At 40.3% G+C, this 22,168-nt stretch overlaps 2 protein-coding genes across 2 annotated transcripts; both read left to right on the forward strand.

Moving 5' to 3' along the window:
• The first annotated feature begins 260 nt into the window (after positions 1-260).
• On the forward strand, positions 261-13,370 carry lg11h8orf76 (linkage group 11 C8orf76 homolog). Its single transcript, XM_085473327.1, has 8 exons — positions 261-1,214; positions 1,852-1,953; positions 2,548-2,691; positions 8,891-8,941; positions 9,417-9,561; positions 9,686-9,815; positions 12,194-12,326; positions 12,875-13,370. Exons 1-8 carry the CDS (start codon positions 1,110-1,112, stop codon positions 13,145-13,147), a joined length of 1,083 nt encoding a protein of 360 aa, XP_085329453.1. The 5' UTR covers positions 261-1,109; the 3' UTR covers positions 13,148-13,370.
• A 4,154-nt stretch (positions 13,371-17,524) lies between these two features.
• Positions 17,525-19,693, forward strand: LOC146698279 (uncharacterized). The gene is made up of 4 exons (XM_085472786.1): positions 17,525-17,540; positions 17,893-18,199; positions 18,607-18,755; positions 18,933-19,693. Exons 1-4 carry the CDS (start codon positions 17,525-17,527, stop codon positions 19,277-19,279), a joined length of 819 nt encoding a protein of 272 aa, XP_085328912.1. The 3' UTR covers positions 19,280-19,693.
• Positions 19,694-22,168: the final 2,475 nt, after the last annotated feature.

Consider the following 22,168-nt stretch of genomic DNA (forward strand, 5'->3'; position numbering starts at 1 on the left):
TAAATAAGTTCAACTTTGATGTATTTAACTATAACATTGTCTTTTAAGTACCAGTGGGTTTTCTTACCACAATATTAAGAATTTTTCCTCTCAATTTCAGTCTTTTCCCTTTTTTGACACTTATTTTCAGTCTTAGCTCTGTCACTGTGGAAAGGAGGTGTGAAGGATAATGATAAAGTACACAGCTCAGTGAAAGTGGAACTGAGTTTCATGTTTTTGATGTTTTTCCTTTCAGAGCCCTTCAACCTAACATGACATGGAAAGACGCCCTGTACCACTGCAGAGAGGAACACATGGATCTGGTTTCCATCCTTGATGAAGAGACTCAGGGCTGGGTTTAGTTGGAGGCTCAGAAGGCTGACACTCCCTTTGTCTGGCTGGGTCCTCACTACACCTGTGGCTTCAGCTTCTGGATCTGGGTCAACGATCAGTGTGTATTTTTTAATCAGTGGGCTCCAGACAAGACAAGAACAGCAGTCTGTAGCATAAGTAGATTCATTTGTCAAATACCCTCAGCACGTCAGCACGTCATCACGTCGCGTGGTGGGTGGTGTGGAGACTTAACTTTGTGACTAACTCAAGAATGAGGTGACATAGGCTTTTTAAAATTGATGCCATAGGTGCATCAACTTGGAGGCTGAGGGGTAGCGCTGCCAGCCGCCAGTGTGGTGTAACATTTCTGTCAGGTTTACAGATATTCAGTGATTGCATCGGTGTCAAATTTCCTCCTTTAAATAAACTGCATAATTCCACATATGTCTTGTACATTGTAAAATGATGCAGCATCATCAGTGTATTTTTGCCTTAATTTCATTGGATGAATATGCAATTTGAGCACAGAGGCAAACACTTATCAAAAGTGGTCAACTGTTTAGATGGGAGGACACAATGGAGACTCACTTTTACATTTTACAGCTTTTGTCTGAGCCGCATGTTTGACACCACGATATGAATTCTTCTTTATATCCAGGGAGCTGAGTGGTTACTGCGTCATCAGCCGGAACCTTTCTGTCCGGAAATGAATTCGTCGGGCTGTTTAACCAAGCGCACAGTAGTTGCTGTATGGGCAGCCTGTATTTGTGGAGTAAATTGTATGTATTTAGCTCCAGATGGAGATATTAGGGAGCACGTTTGACGACTCGGTGTTTTCGGAGGTCAGAGACCGAGTGTGTGCGTCTCTGTCTTCTTACAGCGCCAAACTGTGTGAGCCAGAGGTGAGAGTCTTACACAGAGACGTTACTACATGAAGATAGACATGAAGGTTGTTTAGATTGTCCTTCGTGGTGAACACGAACACAGAGCGTTATGTACAGAACAAACACGGAGCTAAAAGACTAAAGTGCGAATTGTAACGTTTACGATCTGACATGTAGCTCATACAGGAGAATAACTGTAACTATGGTTCGTCATTTTAAGCGTTTGTGTCAAATTAGGCTGGTGATTACAGACACTCAGTTTTAAACACACAAATTAAAGGAAATGAAGTTCATGCTTCTAAATAAGTGCCCAAATAAGTACCCTGTGGCATTTCTAGAGGCCAGACGTCTCCCATGTTATTGCACTTGGCTGAGTCTGTCACATGTTTCGTTTACATGGAGAGAAACAAGCAGACAAATCGGATATCCCATCTCTGAATTAAGTGCAAGATTTCAATATTGCTCCTCTTTGATATTTGTGCTGCTCGCTGTAAGTTAAATTGCATTATTATTATGCTGACGTTTAAGCATAGATGAAGCTGAGTAGCTGCTGCATCAGGGCAAAAGTGGAGACATGTACTTCTCTGGCAGTGACTGACTGAGCAGCATCCTCTAACAACCTCATGCTGTGTAGTAAAGTTGTTCCTCTCTGCAGTGGTTTTGTGACAGTGCTGCTCTGGATGCTGAAGATTCTCTGGAGAAGCAGAAAGTCTACAAGTTCAGAGGTGACCTGGCTGTGAGACAAGGAAACTATCAGGTACTGTCACTCATTCAATTTAGTCTGTGCTCTCTTACATCAAACACTTCCTCGGAAAGTTTCACTGGGACATGGAGGTCTATTGTAGCAGGTATTTGTATAGCTGATAAACCTCCTGTACAGCTGATGCAAACTAACAGGCAAATAAAAAAAAAAGTCCATTCATGACCATCACTTTGTTGCTTTATCAACAGCATCAGTATTTGAATATTTCTGTAAGACTGTTGTAAAGTTATGAACAAACAAGACTAGTTAGATCATTTTCATATTTCCAGCCTAATAAGTCACCTCAGAAAAGAGCAATTTTTATAGTCCCATTTCACACAGCCAAAGAGCACAGATGTAGTCAGCAGTGGTTTACACAGCAGCAACATTTCCAGACAGCATGGAAAAGATTTCATAAAATATTGACAAGAAACTTCTGTTTCAGTGAAAAAATAAAACCTACAGAAGCTGTTTAAGCGTTGGACCAAATCACACTCTGGGTTTGACTCTTCCTGTTGTTGTTGCTGCCACTCTCACTTTTCCACCTTAGCGTTTGTAACGTTTTAGAAGTTTTGTTTGGTTTCTTTTTGTTTGGTGTGTGTGGGTCAGAAAGCCTTGGAGGCATACAGCAGCTGCCTGCAGTGGATCGCTGACAACAACCTGACCATTAGACGAGATGTCGTGGAGGGGATGGCCCGATGCTGCACCAGACTGGGACAGAGAGACAGAGCGCTGGAGTTGGCCCAGTTACTGGTAATTCTTTACCTGACTGGGTTTTCCATGAGGAACAGTCAGAGTGAATACTGTCAGCTATCATGTGACCTTCCTGTGACTTTTTATCCGCTTTTTAAAAATCTGTCTTCCTTAACAGTGACCCTGTCTGCACTATAAACTCTGAACACTAAGGGTGTGTTCCAAAAGTCCCTCCTATCTCCTTTTTCTAACCTCTTTTCCTCTTTTTGGATGAAAACATCATTGAGGTCAAAGAAAAGTGGGTAGGATCACTGAAAAGCATTTAGGAAAAGAGAAGAGCTGTGCGATGAGAATTGGAACAACCTTACACCAGTCGGATGACGAATGTTGAAACTAACTCGTGCAGATGGACTACAGAATACAGAATCTTATTTCACCACAATGTGTTTTAACCTCACTGTGCTTGTCATTTAAATGATAGCAGCCTGTGAGAAATATCTCTTTGGAAATTATAAAGAAGGAACATTTAGGGCCAGATTTATTAACGTCATGCAGCACCACTAGGCCTTCTTTTGACATTTTAAAGGTGCATCTACACACGTGGTACAGTCACACAGCAACTGGGATGGACAATTTTTTTTTTGTTTCTCTGCACATTGTACACGTCAGCTGTTCCACTCACATTTCAGGTTTATATGGTGGAACAGTTTGTAATATTATAAAGAGACTAATCTCTGCTGCTTTTGGCAGAATGCTGTTTTTTACTGAAGTGAACTCACTGCATCTTTGTAAATAAATTATAGTTCATTGTGAGTAGGTCACCCTGCAATTGCGGCATCACAATAATTCGCTCCACTTAGTAAAACTGTCCCATAGCCTATAAAATTAAACCCATCTTTTTGGCTTATATTAACCAGCTGTGATCCAGTGGATCATACTTCTTTTTCCCTTTTTAGGATTTCTGTGACTGCAATAAAATTCCATCCCTCCCTTATACCAGCTGACCTGAAGTAAAAATAAATTTAAGACAATCCGAAAGTCTTCAATACAGCAAAGGACGAGCTCATAATCTTTACAGAGCTTACATAAATCCATGTCCTTCATGCCATAATCTGCTGATATAGTTTTACATTTTAACAGCAACCTGTTAAAGTTGTTAACTTGTTATTTTCTGTTTTATTGCGAGAGTACGGTTGCCCGCGAAGTGTTGTTGTTGTGTTCAGTATGAAAAATGGCGGAACGGATAAAGCGCTGTGAATGAGAGTACGACGTCGTGTCTTTTGAGTTAACATTGGTAGCAGAGGATGGTTTCCAATTACAAAGTACCACCAAAGCTTGATGAAGCCAGGCCATACGAATGCTGGAAGAATGAAGTCAATATCTGGAGACGAGTTATGGAGCTGGATAAAAAGAAACAGGCACTCGCGGTGGCGCTGGGGCTCGAGGGAAGAGCCAGAGAAACGGCCATGGAGATACCCGCGGAAGATTTGGACAAAGATGATGGTATGGAAATACTACTTGCAAAACTTGATGCGGTGTTTCAGAGAGAAGAGAAAGACCGCGCTTATGAAGCCTACTCGTGTTTTGACTCCATTGCAAAGAACCACAGCGTGTCCATGCCAGACTACATTATAGACTTTGAACAGCGTTATAACCGGATGAAAAAGTACAACATGACGCTGCCTGACGCTGTGCTAGCATTTAAGCTTCTAGATACAGCTTGTCTTGATGAGAAAAGTCGACAGCTTGCACTGACAGCGTGCACGGACTTAACGTTTGCGTCTATGAAGTCTGCACTGAAACGGATTTTCGGAGGGAAAGTAACCGGAGTTTTCAGCGGAATTCAACTGAACCAAGAAGCAGTTTTCCTTACGGAACAAAAAGGTCCCAAATACAAACGAAACAACGGTACTTCGTCGCGGAGTGGACAGCGACAACCACTACAAGGTACCAACCCACTTGACAAGTTTGGCAAGCGAACAAGATGTGCTATTTGTCAGAGCACTTACCACTGGGCGAAAGACTGTCCTCATCGTAATGGTGACCAAGTAAAGCTAACTGAAGATGGGAAAGTGGAGGAGTGTAACATTACTTTGTACACTAAAGCCTCAATGACAGACTCTGAAATCTTCCTGACTGAGGCACTGGGGTCAGCCATTATTGATACTGCATGTACACGTACAGTTTGTGGTCAGAAGTGGCTAGATAGTTACATGCGTGACCTCAGCCAAGGCCAAGTAAACAAGCTGTTGCAATCAGAAACCCCCAGCTCCAGACCATTTCGCTTTGGGGATGGTATTGTAGTGTATTCCAGCAGAAAAGTGAAACTTCCAGCCAAAATTGGACAAACAAAATGTGACATTGAAAGTGAAGTAGTTCCTGTTGACATTCCACTACTACTGAGCAAAACGTCTCTCAAGAAAGCAGGGACTGTTCTAGACATGGAGAATGACAGTGTTGTCATGTTCAAGCAGCCTGTTCCCCTAGAGCTCACTAGTTCGGGACACTATTGTGTGGACATTAGAGATGAAAATACTACAGAAAGCTGCAATGAAAATGAAGTTCTCATGGTAACTGCTGAAATGTCTACAAAAGAGAAACAGAAAGTCCTTGTGAAACTTCATAAGCAGTTTGGTCATGCATCTGCAGAGAGGTTATTGAGGCTCATCCAAAGCTCTGGCAATACAGATAAACAATGTGCAGTTATTCTACAAGAGATAGTTCGTGACTGTGACATTTGTCAGAAATATTGCAAAACCAAGCCGAGACCTGCTGTTGGTCTACCCCTGGCTTCTGAGTATAATGAGACAGTAGCGATGGATCTACATGAGCTGGAGCCCAATGTGTGGTACCTTCACATCATCGACCACTTCACACGCTTCAGTGCCGCCAGCATCGTAAAGACAAAGAAAGCTGCAGAGATTGTCAACTCCTTCATTCACACCTGGATAAGCATTCACGGTGCCCCCAGACGGCTCTACACAGACAACGGCGGAGAGTTCAACAACACAGACATTCGGGACATGGCTGAAAACTTCAACATTGAGGTAAAAACAACGGCGGGGTATAGTCCCTGGAGCAACGGACTACTGGAGAGACATAACATGACACTTACAGAAATCCTCCTGAAGGTAAAAAAGGAACGAGGATGTGACTGGCACACTGCGCTAGACTGGGCCCTTATGGCCAAAAACAGTATGCTTAATGTACATGGTTATAGTCCACATCAACTTGTGTTTGGCCAAAACCCCAACCTTCCTTCTGTGTTGATGGATAAGCCACCTGCCTTAGAGGGCACAACTGTAAGTGCAAGAGTAGCTGAACATATCTCAGCATTACATGCTTCCAGGAAAGCATTTACTGAGGCAGAGTGTTCAGAAAGGATCAGGAGAGCACTACGCAAACAACTTAGGCCTACAGATGACAAATATGAGGCAGGAGATAAAGTATACTACAAACGAGTCGACTGTACAGAGTGGAAGGGTCCAGGTGTAGTTATTGGGCAGGATGGAACTGTTGTATTTGTAAGACATGGGGGGACTCTTGTAAGAGTACACCAGTCAAGATTGACTAAAGTGGATTCACAGACTGGAGATAAACAAATACCACACAGTACTACTGATAATGACAACAAAGACACAGTTGAAAATGATGACACTGACACACCCGATGGTGAACAGAGTATTAGTGAGGAAGAAGACATCACTATTGACAGAGAAACTAACACTACAGAAAACATGTCTGTCACACAAACTGCAAATGAGCCCTCTACACCCACTGATCATGTCTCTGCAAATGTAAAGTTAAGATCAGGACAGCTGATTGCTTTTACCAACAGAGACAACGGTGTTCAACACACAGCCAGAGTGCTAGGCAGAGCGGGAAAAGCAAAAGGGCAATACAAAAACTGGTACAATGTGCAATATCTTGAGCATGATGGTAGTGAAGGTGAAAAGAAAGCTGTAGACATGTCACTTGTTGATGGTCTTTGCACTGAAGCTGAAAACAGAGATGCAGATGTACTCATAACAAAAGATATTTCCTTTGATTCTGCTAAGCAGCAGGAGATTGAGAGCTGGCAAAGTAATGGTGTGTTTGATGAAGTGAAAGACCTGGGTCAAAAATGTGTGTCTACTAGATGGGTCTGTACACTCAAAGAAACTACTAATGGTGTTGTCCCAAAGGCTCGACTTGTGGCACGGGGGTTTGAAGAGGTAAATACTAAAGAACTACAGAAAGACTCTCCAACATGTGCGTCTAAGTCCCTCAGACTGGTGCTAGCTGTGATATGTCAAAACAAGTGGAGAGTAAATTCAATGGACATTAAATCTGCCTTCTTGCAGGGAATGGAACTGTCAAGAGACATCTATCTTCGTCCCCCACCTGAAGCTGGCAAGGACAATGTTCTATGGAAACTGAAAAAGTGTGTTTATGGACTTGCAGATGCTTCACTTTATTGGTACAATAAGGTCAAAGACATTATGCTTAAAACTGGTGGTAAAATATCACAGGTTGATCCTGCAGTGTTCTATTGGCAGAATGAACAATCTGAGGTTACAGGAGTGCTTGCATGTCACGTTGATGATTTCCTTTGGGCTGGTTCAAGTCACTTTGCAACTCATATCATTCCTGTACTGAAATCTACCTTCCTTGTGGGCCGTGAAGAACATGACAGCTTTTCTTATGTTGGTATGGACATTTGTACAGTTAATGATGTAATAGAGGTGCATCAACAACTTTACATTGACAACCTACAACCGGTTCAGTTACAAGCAGCACGGGCTGTACAGAGGGAGGCTTCCTTAAGTGAAACAGAACGTGAGCAACTCAGGTCAAAAATAGGACAGATTTTGTGGGTTGCCAAACAAACAAGGCCTGATGTTATGTTTGACACATGTAGCCTTGGATCTAATATCAAAGATGCAACTGTACAGTCTATTCATGAAGTGAACAAAGTTATCCGTAAACTTAAGGCAGAGAAAGTGACTCTTAAGTTTCAGCACTTGGGTAACAGTGAGGATCTGGCATTGGTTGTTTTCAGTGATGCTTCATTTGGAAACCTTCCTGATGGCGGTACTCAAGGAGGGGCATTAATCGTCCTTATGGGTAAAGGAGGAAAGTTTTGTCCTCTCTTCTGGCAGTCTAAAAAAATCAGGCGCGTAGTCAGAAGGACACTGGCAGGAGAAACTCTTGCCATGTCAGATGGAATAGACAGTGCTGTCTTCCTGGCAACACTTTTTTTCTGAGCTTACAACTGGTAACACTGGTCTAAATGCTCTTCCTTTGATCTGTGTAACTGATAATCATTCCTTGTTTGACGCACTCAAGTCTACTAAGCAGGTTACAGAGAAAAGACTGAGGCTAGAAATGAGCAGCATTAAAGAGCTCATACAAGCCAAGAAAATCAGACAGGTTTGTTGGTCAGATTCAAAATCTCAACTTGCTGATTGTCTGACAAAAAAGGGAGTTTCACCTTTAACCCTTCTAAAGGCGCTAGATGAAGGACTCTGGATACTGTAATCCTTTGTCTACAAAGTTGTCTTTGCATTCAAATGTACCATTGTTTATTGTGTGCAATGATAGTATGCTTTAAGTAAAGCAAAGCACTTTTGAAATGTTTTTTTTATATATAAATATATACATATATGTATACAAATGTTTACAGGGGTGTGTTTATACTTTTATTTTATTTTTTTTTAAGAAAGAGGGAGATTGTTAACTTGTTATTTTCTGTTTTATCGCGAGAGTACGGTTGCCCGCGAAGTGTTGTTGTTGTGTTCAGTATGAAAAATGGCGGAACGGATAAAGCGCTGTGAATGAGAGTACGACGTCGTGTCTTTTGAGTTAACAAAAGTCACAGCTGAACTCTGAACATCACACAGCTGGATTAAAAACTACTTCTTGATGAGTTGTTTCTTCATGAAGTATAAAATACAGTTATAATTAACATTTCCATGATCTGCACCACTTTGTTTATAATGTCGATTGTTTTCATTAACAGTCGGATGGTCTGCCGCTCTGAATTATGGTATGCCATCTTCTCCCCTTCGTAAAGGATGTTCCAGTGGATCCTAAGGAAGCAATAAAGGAAGGATTGAAGAGTCACTTTTCTCACTTAGGACCTTAATAAGCAAAATGGACTATTGGAACGCACCCAGAGTTTGTCCTCAGAGGCTAAAAGCCTACGGACCAGATTTAGTGTGAACTGGTTTAACTCTAATCCGGACCTGATAGTAATATGTACGTGATCTCTCTACAGAGCAAAGACGCCTCCAACACCTGTCACCTAACCAGCCTCCTGCTGCTCAAGGTCAGCTTGAAAAACACACACACACACACACACACACACACACACACACACACACACACACACACACACACACACACACACACACACACACACACACACACACACACACACACACCAATGATTTAGATTCACTAGTTTAGTTTCCACTACTTGAGAGAGAACCAACCCTGACACGGGCAGAACATGTGAACACAAAGGCCCCAACCAGATGATGGATTCGAACCCACGACCTTCATGCTCTGAGACAACAGTGCTACCCACGGGAAAAAATAAATGTTCGGAAGTGATTAATACTGCTTTTTTCATTTTATTATTGATACTTTTTAGAAATCATTACAAATGAGTAACTTAAATATTGAAGAATCAGTTCCACTGTGTTGCTCCCAGTATTCCTAACACAGACGGCCTTTTCACCCTTTTCTTGCTCACAGTCCCAATCATTCTGTACAAATCTAATGTTTACTTTTTCTCCAAGGTCAGCATCTATGAGCAGTTTGGAGCTGTAGGATCAAAGATGTCGTCTCTGCAGCAGCTGTGTAGCCTGCTGCCCTTTAACCCCTGGCACTGGTTCAGCCTGGGACAGATGTGTTTGCAACTGCTGGACAGAAACAGAACCACAGGTAGTGTTTCTTTAACTTCCTTCTTCAAGTGTATTGCTATGGTAAATGAACTCTGTTGTAATTTTTTACAGCAGGTAATCAAAGATATAACATTTTCCCTTTGCTGTATTTGTGTTTTTCAAAGAATCCTCCTCCTCTGAGAGCTGCAAATCAACAGATGAGCAGGAGGACAGAGAGGGGCATCAGGAGGAGACCGCAGAACTCAGCGAGGACAGAGTCTGGCTCAAAGCTTGCACTTGTTTCATCAGGACAAGGTACAACATGTGACTGTGACCCCTGTATTTACAGGGAGTGCAGAATTATTAGGCAAATGAGTATTTTGTCCACATCATCCTCTTCATGCATGTTGTCTTACTCCAAGCTGTATAGGCTGGAAAGCCTACTACCAATTAAGCATATTAGGTGATGTGCAACTCTGTAATGAGAAGGGGTGTGGTCTAATGACATCAACACCCTATATCAGGTGTGCATAATTATTAGGCAACGTCGTTTCCTTTGGCAAAATGGGTCAAAAGAAGGACTTGACAGGCTCAGAAAAGTCAAAAATAGTGAGATATCTTGCAGAGGGATGCAGCAGTCTCAAAATTGCAAAGCTTCTGAAGCGTGATCATCGAACAATCAAGCGTTTCATTCAAAATAGTCAACAGGGTCGCAAGAAGCATGTGGAAAAACCAAGGCGCAAAATAACTGAGAAAAGTCAAGTGTGCAGCTGCCAAGATGCCACTTGCCACCAGTTTGGCCATATTTCAGAGCTGCAACATCACTGGAGTGCCCAAAAGCACAAGGTGTGCAATACTCAGAGACATGGCCAAGGTAAGAAAGGCTGAAAGACGACCACCACTGAACAAGACACACAAGCTGAAACGTCAAGACTGGGCCAAGAAATATCTCAAGACTGGTTTTTCTAAGGTTTTATGGACTGATGAAATGAGAGTGAGTCTTGATGGGCCAGATGGATGGGCCCGTGGCTGGATTGGTAAAGGGCAGAGAGCTCCAGTCCGACTCAGACGCCAGCAAGGTGGAAGTGGAGTACTGGTTTGGGCTGGTATCATCAAAGATGAGCTTGTGGGGCCTTTTCGGGTTGAGGATGGAGTCAAGCTCAACTCCCAGTCCTACTGCCAGTTACTGGAAGACACCTTCTTCAAGCAGTGGTACAGGAAGAAGTCTGCATCCTTCAAGAAAAACATGATTTCCATGCAGGACAATGCTCCATCACACGCGTCCAAGTACTCCACAGCGTGGCTGGCAAGAAAGGGTATAAAAGAAGAAAAACTAATGACATGGCCTCCTTGTTCACCTGATCTGAACCCCATTGAGAACCTGTGCGTTGCAGGACCACTTTAGTGTTCAAGTAGTACAAAAAACAAATAAGAAAACACCCACAATGTGTCACAATGTTTATGGGGTGGCTGTGGCTCAGGTGGTAGAGCAGATTAGGTACTGAAGGTTAGTAGTTCGATTCTTGGCTTCCCCAGTCTGCATGCCAAATATCCTTGGGCAAGATACTAACCCCAAGTTGCCCTCGATGCGTTCATCGGAGTATGAACATGTGTGAATGTAGTTTAGTTTGCACTTGTGTTGAGAAGTGCTTGTATGAGTGGGGTGCGAATGGGTGAATATACAGCGCTTTGAGTACTCCGGGAGAGTAGAAAAGCGCTATATAAGAATCAGTCCATTTACCATTTGTTTGTTTTTTATTTCAAATATTGTGTAACAAGACAAAACTGCAAATGTGAATGCATTTTTTTTCCCCTCATTCTAAACTAACTGAAGCCTTTCATTGAACTACCACATAAACAAATTAGTACTGTCTTTCTGGCCAGACACGTGGCAGCACTTCTGCTATAATTTTGTTCGTATTTAACAAAATAAAAATGCAGACATAAGTGTTCACATTAGTTTTTGACTGCTAGTGAAAATTGTTTTCTTTACAAATAACTCTCCTACTGAACTAACACGGCCAATCCCTCAGCATGTTTGTCTTCTCTGCTCATATTGCCTTCATAATAAATCATTATTTGCTTTTTAAAGAACTTATTTTAACATTGCACTCAACAACAAACAAATCCTTCCTAACAAAAAAACTAACTTCTAGGGCCAAATTTCATTATAGTTCTTCATGCCAAAATACGGGCCGCAAGTGCCCCCCTGGCCTTGTGTGAATATAATGAGATATACAGTTCTTATCCTAACAGTGAGCAAGTTGCTGGATTACAGTATCCAAAACAGTTAAGACATAACTCTTACTAAATAAAATATACACAATATGACAACACAAAATAGGTCAAAAAGGTGACACTTACACTAAATAACAACATTAGTGAAGTAGAAAATGGAAAAAAATAAAAAATGAATAAAAACCTAAATTTAATACAATACAGAGCTTAATATGTAAGATGGTAACAAATAAATGCAGTTATTGTGGTGTGAAGTGGAGCTGAAACAGGTGACTGTCCAATAAGTGGTGCAGAGTGTTGTATGGATCCTTTAATTATCCACAGCCACAGTCTTTTGGATGATGTCTGTGCCAGCTGTCAAAGATTTAAGCATAAAAAAGACCAAGTATAGACCGATAATATAGGGTATAATATTAGATATAAGAGTACTCACATTGTTTTGCTGCCTCCTACAGACTCCTGTTGAGAATCCTACGACAACAGCAGTCCTCCTTTGTGCTTCAGCGTAGTGAGAGAGTCCTACAGATGACAGAAGAGGCGTTACAGCGGCTAAACCCCAAACAAGAAACCCTGCAGGCTCTCACTGAGGTGAGAACCCTTCTTGCACACATACTCTGAAACCAGTTTTTATAGTCCCACGATTCTGGTCGAAGGGGTTTTCACACACCAGACTTGCTCCTGTTGAGTTCGTCAAGATCCTGATTGGGTGTCAGTGGAGGTGGATAACATAAGCTTCTGCTAAATGTTGACTGGTTGACAAGTGGGCTTGATTAAAGAAAGTGGTGACAGTGGATTTACAGGAATATGGAGAAGTTCAAAGACAAAAAAATGGCATGAAAAGCAAAGACAGTGGCTGTAGTGGACAGCTCATTGTTTTTAAGACTCTGGTTTACTTCAGCTCTTTGTACACGGTTGGCTGGTGGACCAACAACAGCACGAGCATCAGTGGCCCACAGACGGTTTGTACCACATACTTTAAAGACTGCTTCCATCTGGCAGCTTGGCTCTCTGTAGGTAGACGGGACATGCCGTCTAGCTGGACTACAAGACCTGTTTGAGGAGGCTTAAATTCCAGGCAGTTTGGGTTAAATTGGCTCATTTTTACACATCAACATTATCTCTCTTTGGTCTTCCAGGTGATGTCAGAGGACCTGATCCCAGAGAAGATGAGGGAGGACTACCAGGATGGGGAGAGCCTGACCAGTGTCTCTTTGCACAGCTTCAGACAGCGCTGGTGGAACAAGATCTTACTGACAGGCGTGTTAGAGACTGACGGGCAGCAGCATGAAACACAATATCCTCATGCTGCAGTGTTGACTGTTTACAAAGGTGAACACAGACAGGAAGGAAGTGAAGAACCAGCTGAAGATGGTTCAGACAAGCAGCACAGTGAATGTGGTCGTCATTAAGCCTGCAGACTGAACCTTCACTATTTCATCCACTTCACGGTGATAAATATACGGCAGTGCCTCTGATCTGTATCAAACCATGAAACAAGTGAATTATTTTAACTGCTTCATTTTGTGCTTAACATGTTTAAAATGTGTAACATCTCTGCCAAAGAGGTGATGTTTTCTAACAATTTTATGTTGTTAACAATCCATTAAAATTTGGCTTACATCCATCAACATCTTCAAGGTCAACTTCATGATTTATTGGTTGAAAACTGACAAAAACTGTGAGACTGTGATTCCTACAAATGTGGTGTATACTGTCAGCATATAGAAAGTAGCACGAAAGGATTTAAAATATCTTCGACTGACAGAATTGATAGCTCTGCATGTATATAGCATTGTTATCTAAAACTGTGTTTTTTACTTATATTGTTTGTACTAATAACATATAGGTATATAGAGAATGATATATGGGGATTTTAAATATCTTGTTACTTTAGACCTCTGAACTTTCCTTCAAGGCCAACGAAGGTCAGACTTTCATAAAATGTTGTTTAAAAACAAAAACAAATCTTAAATTGATCCTGCTTTTGCTTGTACTGAAAACATTTAGGGAATGATAAAGGTATATGGGGATTCTAAATATCACATCATAGTTTGCATCCAAATATCATGTAACATTTAACCTCACTTTTACACCTCACTTCTGCCTGTCTCTGAGGCTGACCCCAGAATGCATTTAAATGCATTATATCCTACATAATGTTTGTGTAATCATAGTAAACATCTGTCATTTTACTGCACTACAAACTTCTTAAAGTACTTTTAAACTTAACAAAGCAAAGATTGTTTTGGTTCCAATTATACATATCAGTAAAATAGTTAGCATCATGTGGAGATATAACAATTTAATTAACCCAGGACCTTGAAAAGTGTAGAGCGTTAAACATTTATGAAAGCTCTTACTAAATCAGGCACTGTGACCACTGCTGCAGTGCAAAATGAACAACTCTGTGATAGGACGATGAGGATTTGTAGTTATGTTCCTGCTCGTGCAGGATCAGTGAGTCTGTTTAAAATCAAGCAGCTGACATGATAATGGAACAGCAGCATATCTACAGGAGGACAGAAGTCTGAGATCTGCATCCAGCTTTGGAGAGGTAAGACACTCTGTTGATGGGATACAACTGTTTATAATTCCCTTTTCTGTTTAGTCTTTCTGTATTGTGCTGGACAAATCCACTTTTCTTCAAGTATAATTCAAATAATCTTTTGCTGTAATCAGATAAATCACAATTTGATATTAATTCTGCTTTTAAAGCATGCAAGCTTTTTCTGACTTGTTTTACCTTCAATCATTTCAGGTGACACAACAGAAGCTAACAGAAAGAATAAGGCGGGTAGTGGGATTACATCAGACAACAGAACAGACGAGAAGAAAGAAAAGATTGAAACAATAATATAGAGGTAATTGTGTGTCAAGGGCATTGAAAGGCAGCAAGAAAAGGGAATAACGGCAAGAAGTAACAGATGAAATATTATTAGAAACATACAGCAGATAAAATAAAAACTGAACACATCCCCAATTTGTTTTTCTAAAGGTGCTATTGGCACGAAATTCTCATCAGATGTCGAGAACAACCAATCCAATTCATACATGCAAAGAAATCAAACGATAAATATCCATAAATGAAGCTCTGTGTAATAATGGGAAATGACATAACTGCCTCCTTTATTCTACTTGTCTGCTGCTGAATGTGACCAGAAGTTTGTAAAAGATTATGAAGGGGCTGAAGAGTCTTTCTTTTTATTTAGACATTAAAACAGTAATTCTTTATATCATTATTTAACTGACAATAAAAAAGAGGAATTACAAATAAATATTTCTGAAACTATTAATCCATTGATGAATGATAAAAAAGAAAAAAAGGCTTAAAAAAAGCAGCAATAGCAAAGACATAATTTCTTAAAGAAGTTGCTAATTTTATCCATATTTTCTCATTATTATTCCGATTTGTGTCAAAAAAAGTTTATTAGATTTACAAATTATTAGATTTACAAATTTCTTTACAAATTGGAAAGTTAGAACAACACAGTAACACAGTTACTAATGTGGCAGACGTGTGGTCTTTGGCCTGCTGCAGAGGAGGGGTGACGCCGTGAGCTCACAGGGCAGCGTGGAAGCGGGGAAGAGCAGGTGTGCTGAACTGGACTGATGAATGGAAATTTATGTCTTGAAGTGAGATGGAGCAGAGGGAAAGAGACAGCTTCAGAGAAGTGACAGTTGCACTGCTATCGATAAAGCTGAAGAGTGAATCCTTCGGTCCTGTGTCGCGACTAAATAACAAGAAAGGAGCATTAAAAATGTTAAAAATTTATTTTGAATAAGGAGTGGCAATAACTGAGCTAATAGGCAGTATAACACAGAGCACTCACTGTAAAACAAGATGAACAGCTGATTGTCTTAAAATTGACCTCATAGCTGACAACAAAAGAATAAGAACACATTTTTAAAATGATTGTAAAAGTAGAACAGAGTTTATCATCTTATCTGCATCTGCCTCTGATCAATAACCTGCAGCCCCTGCTTGCACACTGCTCCACCACAGTCCACAGTGCTTCACCTCCTCAGCTCTCCTCGGTCTCTGCTCTGGATTTCACTCTATATTTGCTCAGAGTAGTTCTCCACACTCTAGAGGTTGTGCTCAGTTCAGCTACGGTTACCCAAAATTCAGAATTTGATGAATAAATCTATTCTAGTAAAAGTCATAAAATATGAGATGATGGATTTTAATTTAACAGAGTAAAATTCCACATGGAAATACCAAAGGGTTCAAACAAAAAACTCCTATAACAAAATCTTTTTAAAAATCCAATTTAAACTGAGCAATAAGTAAAGTGATCAAAAACTCAAATTTGGAATCCAGATTTTTTTAAGTGATATGTAAGATAGTGATTCATCATGACGAGATTGTTATTACTGTTATATCAAGTGTGCATGGCGGAAATTACTTAACCACCTGTTGAAGGCAACATGCTAATATAATGCTAGCAAGCTCATTACAATGACGGCTGTCAGTCCAGTCATTCCTTATTTAGCAATGTACTTGTGCTTCACCTCCTACTCAGCTGCATTATTTACCCACCTAGTTTCAAAATAAATGTAACTTTCTGTACTTAGAAAGCTTTCCTCCTGGCAGCAGTGAGAGGTGAGAAAATCTCTACAAGATGCACATAGATGTCACTGAATGTACGTCACTTTCAGGAATTTAAATAAAACTGAATTTGAATATGAATCACAAGCCTCCTTTTTTTCTTTCAAGCACACCAAATATCTCTGAATATCTTTTTATTTAGTCAGCCTCGACTGGTAAAGTTAATTTCCTGGTATGCTAAAGTATTTGCATGTGCTGCTGCTTGGATGCATGCACAATGTAGGTTAAACAGGGTGATCATAAGAATCATGATAAGTCCAGAGATGCAAATCAGATGTAAAAGACTGGGAATGCTTTGCCTAACAGCCTCACTCTGAGTGTTAACAGGAGAAATTTATATTTTCATGTTGGCATCTATGAGGGAAGTGACAGAAATACAAATCCAGCTCTGACTCAGAGAGGGGATCATATCAACATCAGTGTGTCTACAGAAAACTCCAGAGTGAGGGTAGAAGTCTTTTCTTTCTCTTATTAGAGGACACATTTGTGCAAAGAGTCTAAAGTAAAGATGCTGTGGAGTCTGTTGTTCATCACTTTGATTGGTAAGTGGATCATTTGATGTTCCTGCCTGGCACAGTGATGTTTCAATGATCGTTATAAAGAATGAAAAAGATCAAATATAACAGTTCAGTTTTACTGTGAGTTGATCCAAACTGCTCGATAAAGCAAAAGTCGTTTCATTTAGTTTAAAGAGGATTTGACTTTAGTAAAGCCAGTTTCATTTCTGAGTGTTGAAGGATGGTTTACATTCTGTGCTTTCTGCTGTATTACCAAACAACAATATCAGAGCAGACAGTAATTCACTCATTCTTACATCGTTCTCTGAAACTTCACAGGAAGATCAACTCAACAGGATCCTGGTAAGAGTGCATTTCTAATCAGTTTCTTCCGGTTATATCAAAAAGTATGATGGTGCTTCTGTTCTGACTATACTTATTTGTAAAGTATTTAATTTTATGCCTTTTTAATTATTTTTATATATTTTTTTCTCCCTTTATTTGTGCATCACAGTAGACGCCATATCTGTGGGAACATGTTCCATGTGGGGATTTTTTTTTTGGGACTGAAGCAATATTACAAATATCTGTATAAATGTATGATATAAATGTAAATTCATATTGAATTATGTTCTATGATACGTTATCACTGTGATTTAGAAATAAATGCTTTGATAAACATGCAGTCTTTGATGTGTGGGTGGGAGTGTAATATATTACAGGGTCATCCTTCAGGATGTTTTGAGAGTCCAATTATTCATATCATTAATTTTGATGATTTCTTTTTCACCAACTGCGTGAGAGAGAGAGAAAGAGAGAGAGAGAGAGAGAGAGAGTGTGTGTGTGTGTGTGTGTGTGTGTGTGTGTGTGTGTGTGTGTGTGTGTAATATGTTTGCCACAAAAGATTTAGTCAGATCATGAAGTCATAATTCAGATTCATTATTTAGGAGTGAAAAGGAGATTTTGATAAAGAAACACTAGAAGACCTGGTCTGAAGTATTATTGCCACTGACATTGTTTGTTTTTTTATTTCCAACTTCACTTTCAGTTACATCATCAGGATTTAGTCCAGGATGGGAAACTATCAAACTGGATGACAAAGTGGCATTTCAGTCTTCAGTCTACACAGATTATTATGGTGTCAACTACTCTGCTGACAGAGCTTTGGATGGAAATTATTTGACAGGTTCCTTCACTGAATATGAAACCATCAGCTGGTGGACAGTTGACTTATTTGGTCTATATGAAATTTCCTGCATCAGCATTTACAACATGGATCATTTCAAAGTTGATCTAAGAGACGCGCACATCCTCATCGGGAACTCATCTGAGAGAAATGCTGCTGACACCACTGAGTAATACCTTCATCTTACTTTGAATCATTCTGTTCTCAGTCAGGCTCCAGCATGTCCAATGTTTTTAGATAATTTTATGAACATTTAAGTGCATTTAAATCCAGTAATACAGTAACACAGAGAACCCTGTATCAGTCCTATCAGATGAAATAGGAGGTCTAATATGGTGTGATGTGGTTTGGAGTAATAATCACGTATATGTGAAGAATATAAAAATCTTTATTTATTCTCATTTTCCTTTCTTGTTTATTTGTAGGTGTTTTCCTTCTTTCTAAAATGTTCTCAGACAGCAGCTCACATTTATTATCCAGCTGTTCGACTGTCTCCACTGTTTACAGCATGATTTAATCAAACAGAGCCAGAAACTCTTTCTGTACATCTGTCCAACCTTTTGTCTTTGTTTACAGGTGTGCAACAATCAACACAACTACTAGTGGAGAAAATAAAACATTTAACTGTGAAAATGGAACAAAGTGGGGGCGTTATGTAACTGTGTACAAAAACACACCTGGGCTTGTGATTCTGTTTGAGGTGACGATGAAAGGCAGAAAAAAAGGTACAATAAAACATTCTTACCCACTAAGTTAACTGGTCAGTCAGTAGAGTCAATATAAATGTGTAAATGTTGACAGTAAGAATTATGTGCTTGGATTAACGCAGCATGTTAGACACTCAGAAACACTGTTTGGTTTGATGCTTCTAAGTTTCATGTTTTTGATGTTTTTCCTTTTAGAGCCCTTTAAACTGATTAAAGAGAACAAGACATGGGCAGACGCCTGGTACCACTGCAGAGAGGAACACATGGATCTGGTTTCCATCCTTGATAACGAGACCCAGGTCTGGGTTGGGTTGGAGGCTCAGAAGGCTGACACTCCCTTTGTCTGGCTGGGTCTTCAATACATCTGTGGCTTCGGCTTCTGGATCTGGGTCAACGATCAGTGTGTATTTTTTGATCAGTGGGCTCCAGATGACACAAGAACAGCAGTCTGTGGCATGAACACTGCCATGAATACAAGTGGGAACCATTTGTGGTACAAGAAGTCTGTTTACGATAAATATAATTTCATCTGTGCAGTGTAAGAAGATCCATGGGTTGGTTTTGTTTATTCAGTTAGACAGGTGTCAGTAGTGGCTTGTTGGGTTGTAGCAAACTTTCCTCTAATAAATCAAAGGTGATGGGTTCAGGCTCAGTGTAGCAGGAAGATAAACAGTGGTGAAATTAAGCAGAACTTTTCTATTAACACTCAGAAACATGTTATTATTATAAATTACTTTTGATTGTATTTCATGATACACTGATATGATGATTATATGACACTTAAAAAACTTAAGCATTTAGTGTTTTCTATAATTTTGAATTGACATATATATATATTATTTCCTTTAGTTGTAAATGGATCGTTGGCCTTTGAATTGTTTTACTCGCGTCTCTCATGTTTAAACCTGCTGAACAAATAAAACATAAACTGGAAAACAAATGTTTGTCAATTCAGTTTATTTTTGTTGGGATGTTTGTCAAGTTTACAGACATTCAGTGACTGTGTTTGTGTTTCAGATTGTCTCCTTTAAATTCACTAAATAACTCCATATATGATTTTTACACTGTAAAATGCTTGTTTCAGTTAAAATGGTCATTTGCACAAAAGTGTCTTTTTAATGTTTTCAAATGGAGACAGTTCAGTAACGACCACCACCTGATGACCCTTTTATTCAATCCATGAATTTGAACCAGTGATAATTATTCTGAATGAATCTGTATGAGCAGTGAAATTACGGCATTTACAGTGTTTTAATAATATAGCCTTCATTAAAGCCAAAGACACTGAGAAAAGGTTCCACACCCATGACTGTACTTTGAACTGATGTTACGTTGACATAATCAAAAAAGGCCTTAAGTTCCTGATATCTTTTAAAAGACAAAATGTGTTTTTGTGCAGGATTTTCCAACAGTTAACATCTGAGAATAAAAATAACTACATCAATATCACATTGACTGAAGTGCTCTCCATTTTAAGTGTTGATGCTTGATCATCGCGGTAAAGAAAGTTTCTGGAATCTCCATTTTAAGGTCGCTAGCCTTGATCTAGCAATCCTGTGCCTCACTCAGAGTCACACACATCCGTTATTACAAATGTTTACCAGGATCCTGTAAAGTATCTTTGCTCTTCGTAGAGCTGCACTCTTCTGGACACAGATCTCAGATGTCATTCCTGGGATCTTCTGGAGCCACCTGCCCAGTTTAGGGGTCACTGCCCCGAGTGCTCTGATTACTACATGGACCACTGTTGCCTTCACCATTCACATCTTCTTAACCTCATCTCTCAGCCCTTGTTGTTTTTCCAGCTTCTGGTATTCGTTATTCCTGATGCTGCTATTACTCGGTATAGTGGCTTGTCCATCACTAGTATGTCTGATGGTTCGCTATCACCAGTTTGTCCGTCTGTATCTGGAAGTCCCACAGGATCTTAGTCCGGTCATTCTCGACCACCCTTGGCGGTGTCTCCCATATTGACTTTGGGACTTCCAGGCCCGGCCTCTGAACTATGCCAGCCATTTGGTTATCATGTTCCATGTATGCCCTGCACGTTAGCATCTTGCACCTTCCTGCTATGTGGTTCATAAAAGTCATTCCTTATTTTACTGCCCTCTGCCATGGCAAAGTGCAAGTCCAGCATTAAACTTCTGTGGTTCAGATTTATTAGTAGATGGAAAACTTTCTTCCATGTAAATAAATCTGTGTAGATGAATGGAATAGAAGACAGCTCTTATGCAATGGCCACCATGAAAGTCAGAGCATCTCATTCTAAAAGAAAAGAAGAAAATTATTCAAACAGTATCAAGGTGGGAAGAAATTTCACAAACTGACTTGTTGCAGTGGCGGTATCCTTTTACAGTAGCATGCTCGAATTCAGTGAGCTCTTTAGAATGACAAATTTTTTGACAAATGACAAAAAATGACAAATTGATTTAGAAGCAGTTCTGAGCTCAGGAGCTGCTTCATGTTTGAATCTCAGATCCTCATTTTATGCAGCAGCGCCACCTACTGCTCAAAGCATTGAACTACCAGATGAGGTTGAATATTGTCTCTTTGGTCTACACACCTCCATGTTCACTGAGCTGTGTGCTTTATCACTACTCTTTCACCCTCTTTTACACATGAACACAGTGACAGACCTGAGTCTGAAACCAAGTACCAATGAAAAGGAACTCTTGATTAAAATGACTTACAATATATATACCGGTATATATTTTTAAAAACAAGAACTTCACACTGTGATAATAAAACACGCCATGACTTAAGCCTGATATGTAGATTCCTGTGCTTTTGCAGCAAAAACCATGATGCTGCTTTACTTTGAATATCCCAGCTGCTTCTCTGCTCCAATGACCAAATGTATTTAATGTGCACAAATCAAAGTGAGAACTGCACTTCAAGACTGTACATGATTGAATTCATGTTATTGGTGATGAATAGGACTCACCCTGCAGCAAAGGTGCAGAAGCTACAGGGGGCTGCAGTGATGTGTCTGCAGGCTGTGCTGGCAGCCAGCTGCGGCAGAGTGCCGGGCCCAGCCACCCAAGGTATGAGGGCCCCCTGCCTTCTGGTAGGGGCCCGACCGAGCCACGGGCGCCAGGCCCCGCCAAACAGCCACCGGGAGTGACCCAGTACATACCTAAGTGCCCAGCCCTGGACACCGAGAACCACCAACGCACCGATGCCCGAGGGCATCAACCACTGGTATGGAGTGTGGTGAGATCGGCCCCCACACCTGGGGGTAGCCTGACATAGACTTAGAGAAACAGGCTCACACAGACACAAACATGCATTCCTGCCCTCATGCACACATTTACAAATACTCAGCAGTGTGTGAAGCACTTTTCCATAAATAATTTCTGCATGAAACATGAAATCCAGACTAAATGCAGATGCAGAGCAGAAAGTAGACACAATGATGGACTTGTGAAGGT

Source organism: Copadichromis virginalis, linkage group LG11, assembly GCF_057382275.1.
Source record: "Copadichromis virginalis isolate Kocher_CV1m ecotype Utaka linkage group LG11, C_Virginalis_male_GT1.1, whole genome shotgun sequence".
Lineage (NCBI taxonomy): Eukaryota > Metazoa > Chordata > Actinopteri > Cichliformes > Cichlidae > Copadichromis > Copadichromis virginalis.

Excerpts from the sequence above, each read along its gene's own strand:
- lg11h8orf76 (XM_085473327.1), top strand. The coding sequence starts at position 1,110 with ATGGAGATATTAGGGAGCACGTTTGACGACTCGGTGTTTTCGGAGGTC. Across the intron at positions 2,692-8,890 it reads TGGAGTTGGCCCAGTTACTG|AGCAAAGACGCCTCCAACAC; the intron begins GTAATTCTTTAC and ends ATCTCTCTACAG. Across the intron at positions 8,942-9,416 it reads CCAGCCTCCTGCTGCTCAAG|GTCAGCATCTATGAGCAGTT; the intron begins GTCAGCTTGAAA and ends TTTTTCTCCAAG.
- LOC146698279 (XM_085472786.1), top strand. Across the intron at positions 18,200-18,606 it reads AATGCTGCTGACACCACTGA|GTGTGCAACAATCAACACAA; the intron begins GTAATACCTTCA and ends CTTTGTTTACAG. Across the intron at positions 18,756-18,932 it reads GATGAAAGGCAGAAAAAAAG|AGCCCTTTAAACTGATTAAA; the intron begins GTACAATAAAAC and ends TTTTCCTTTTAG.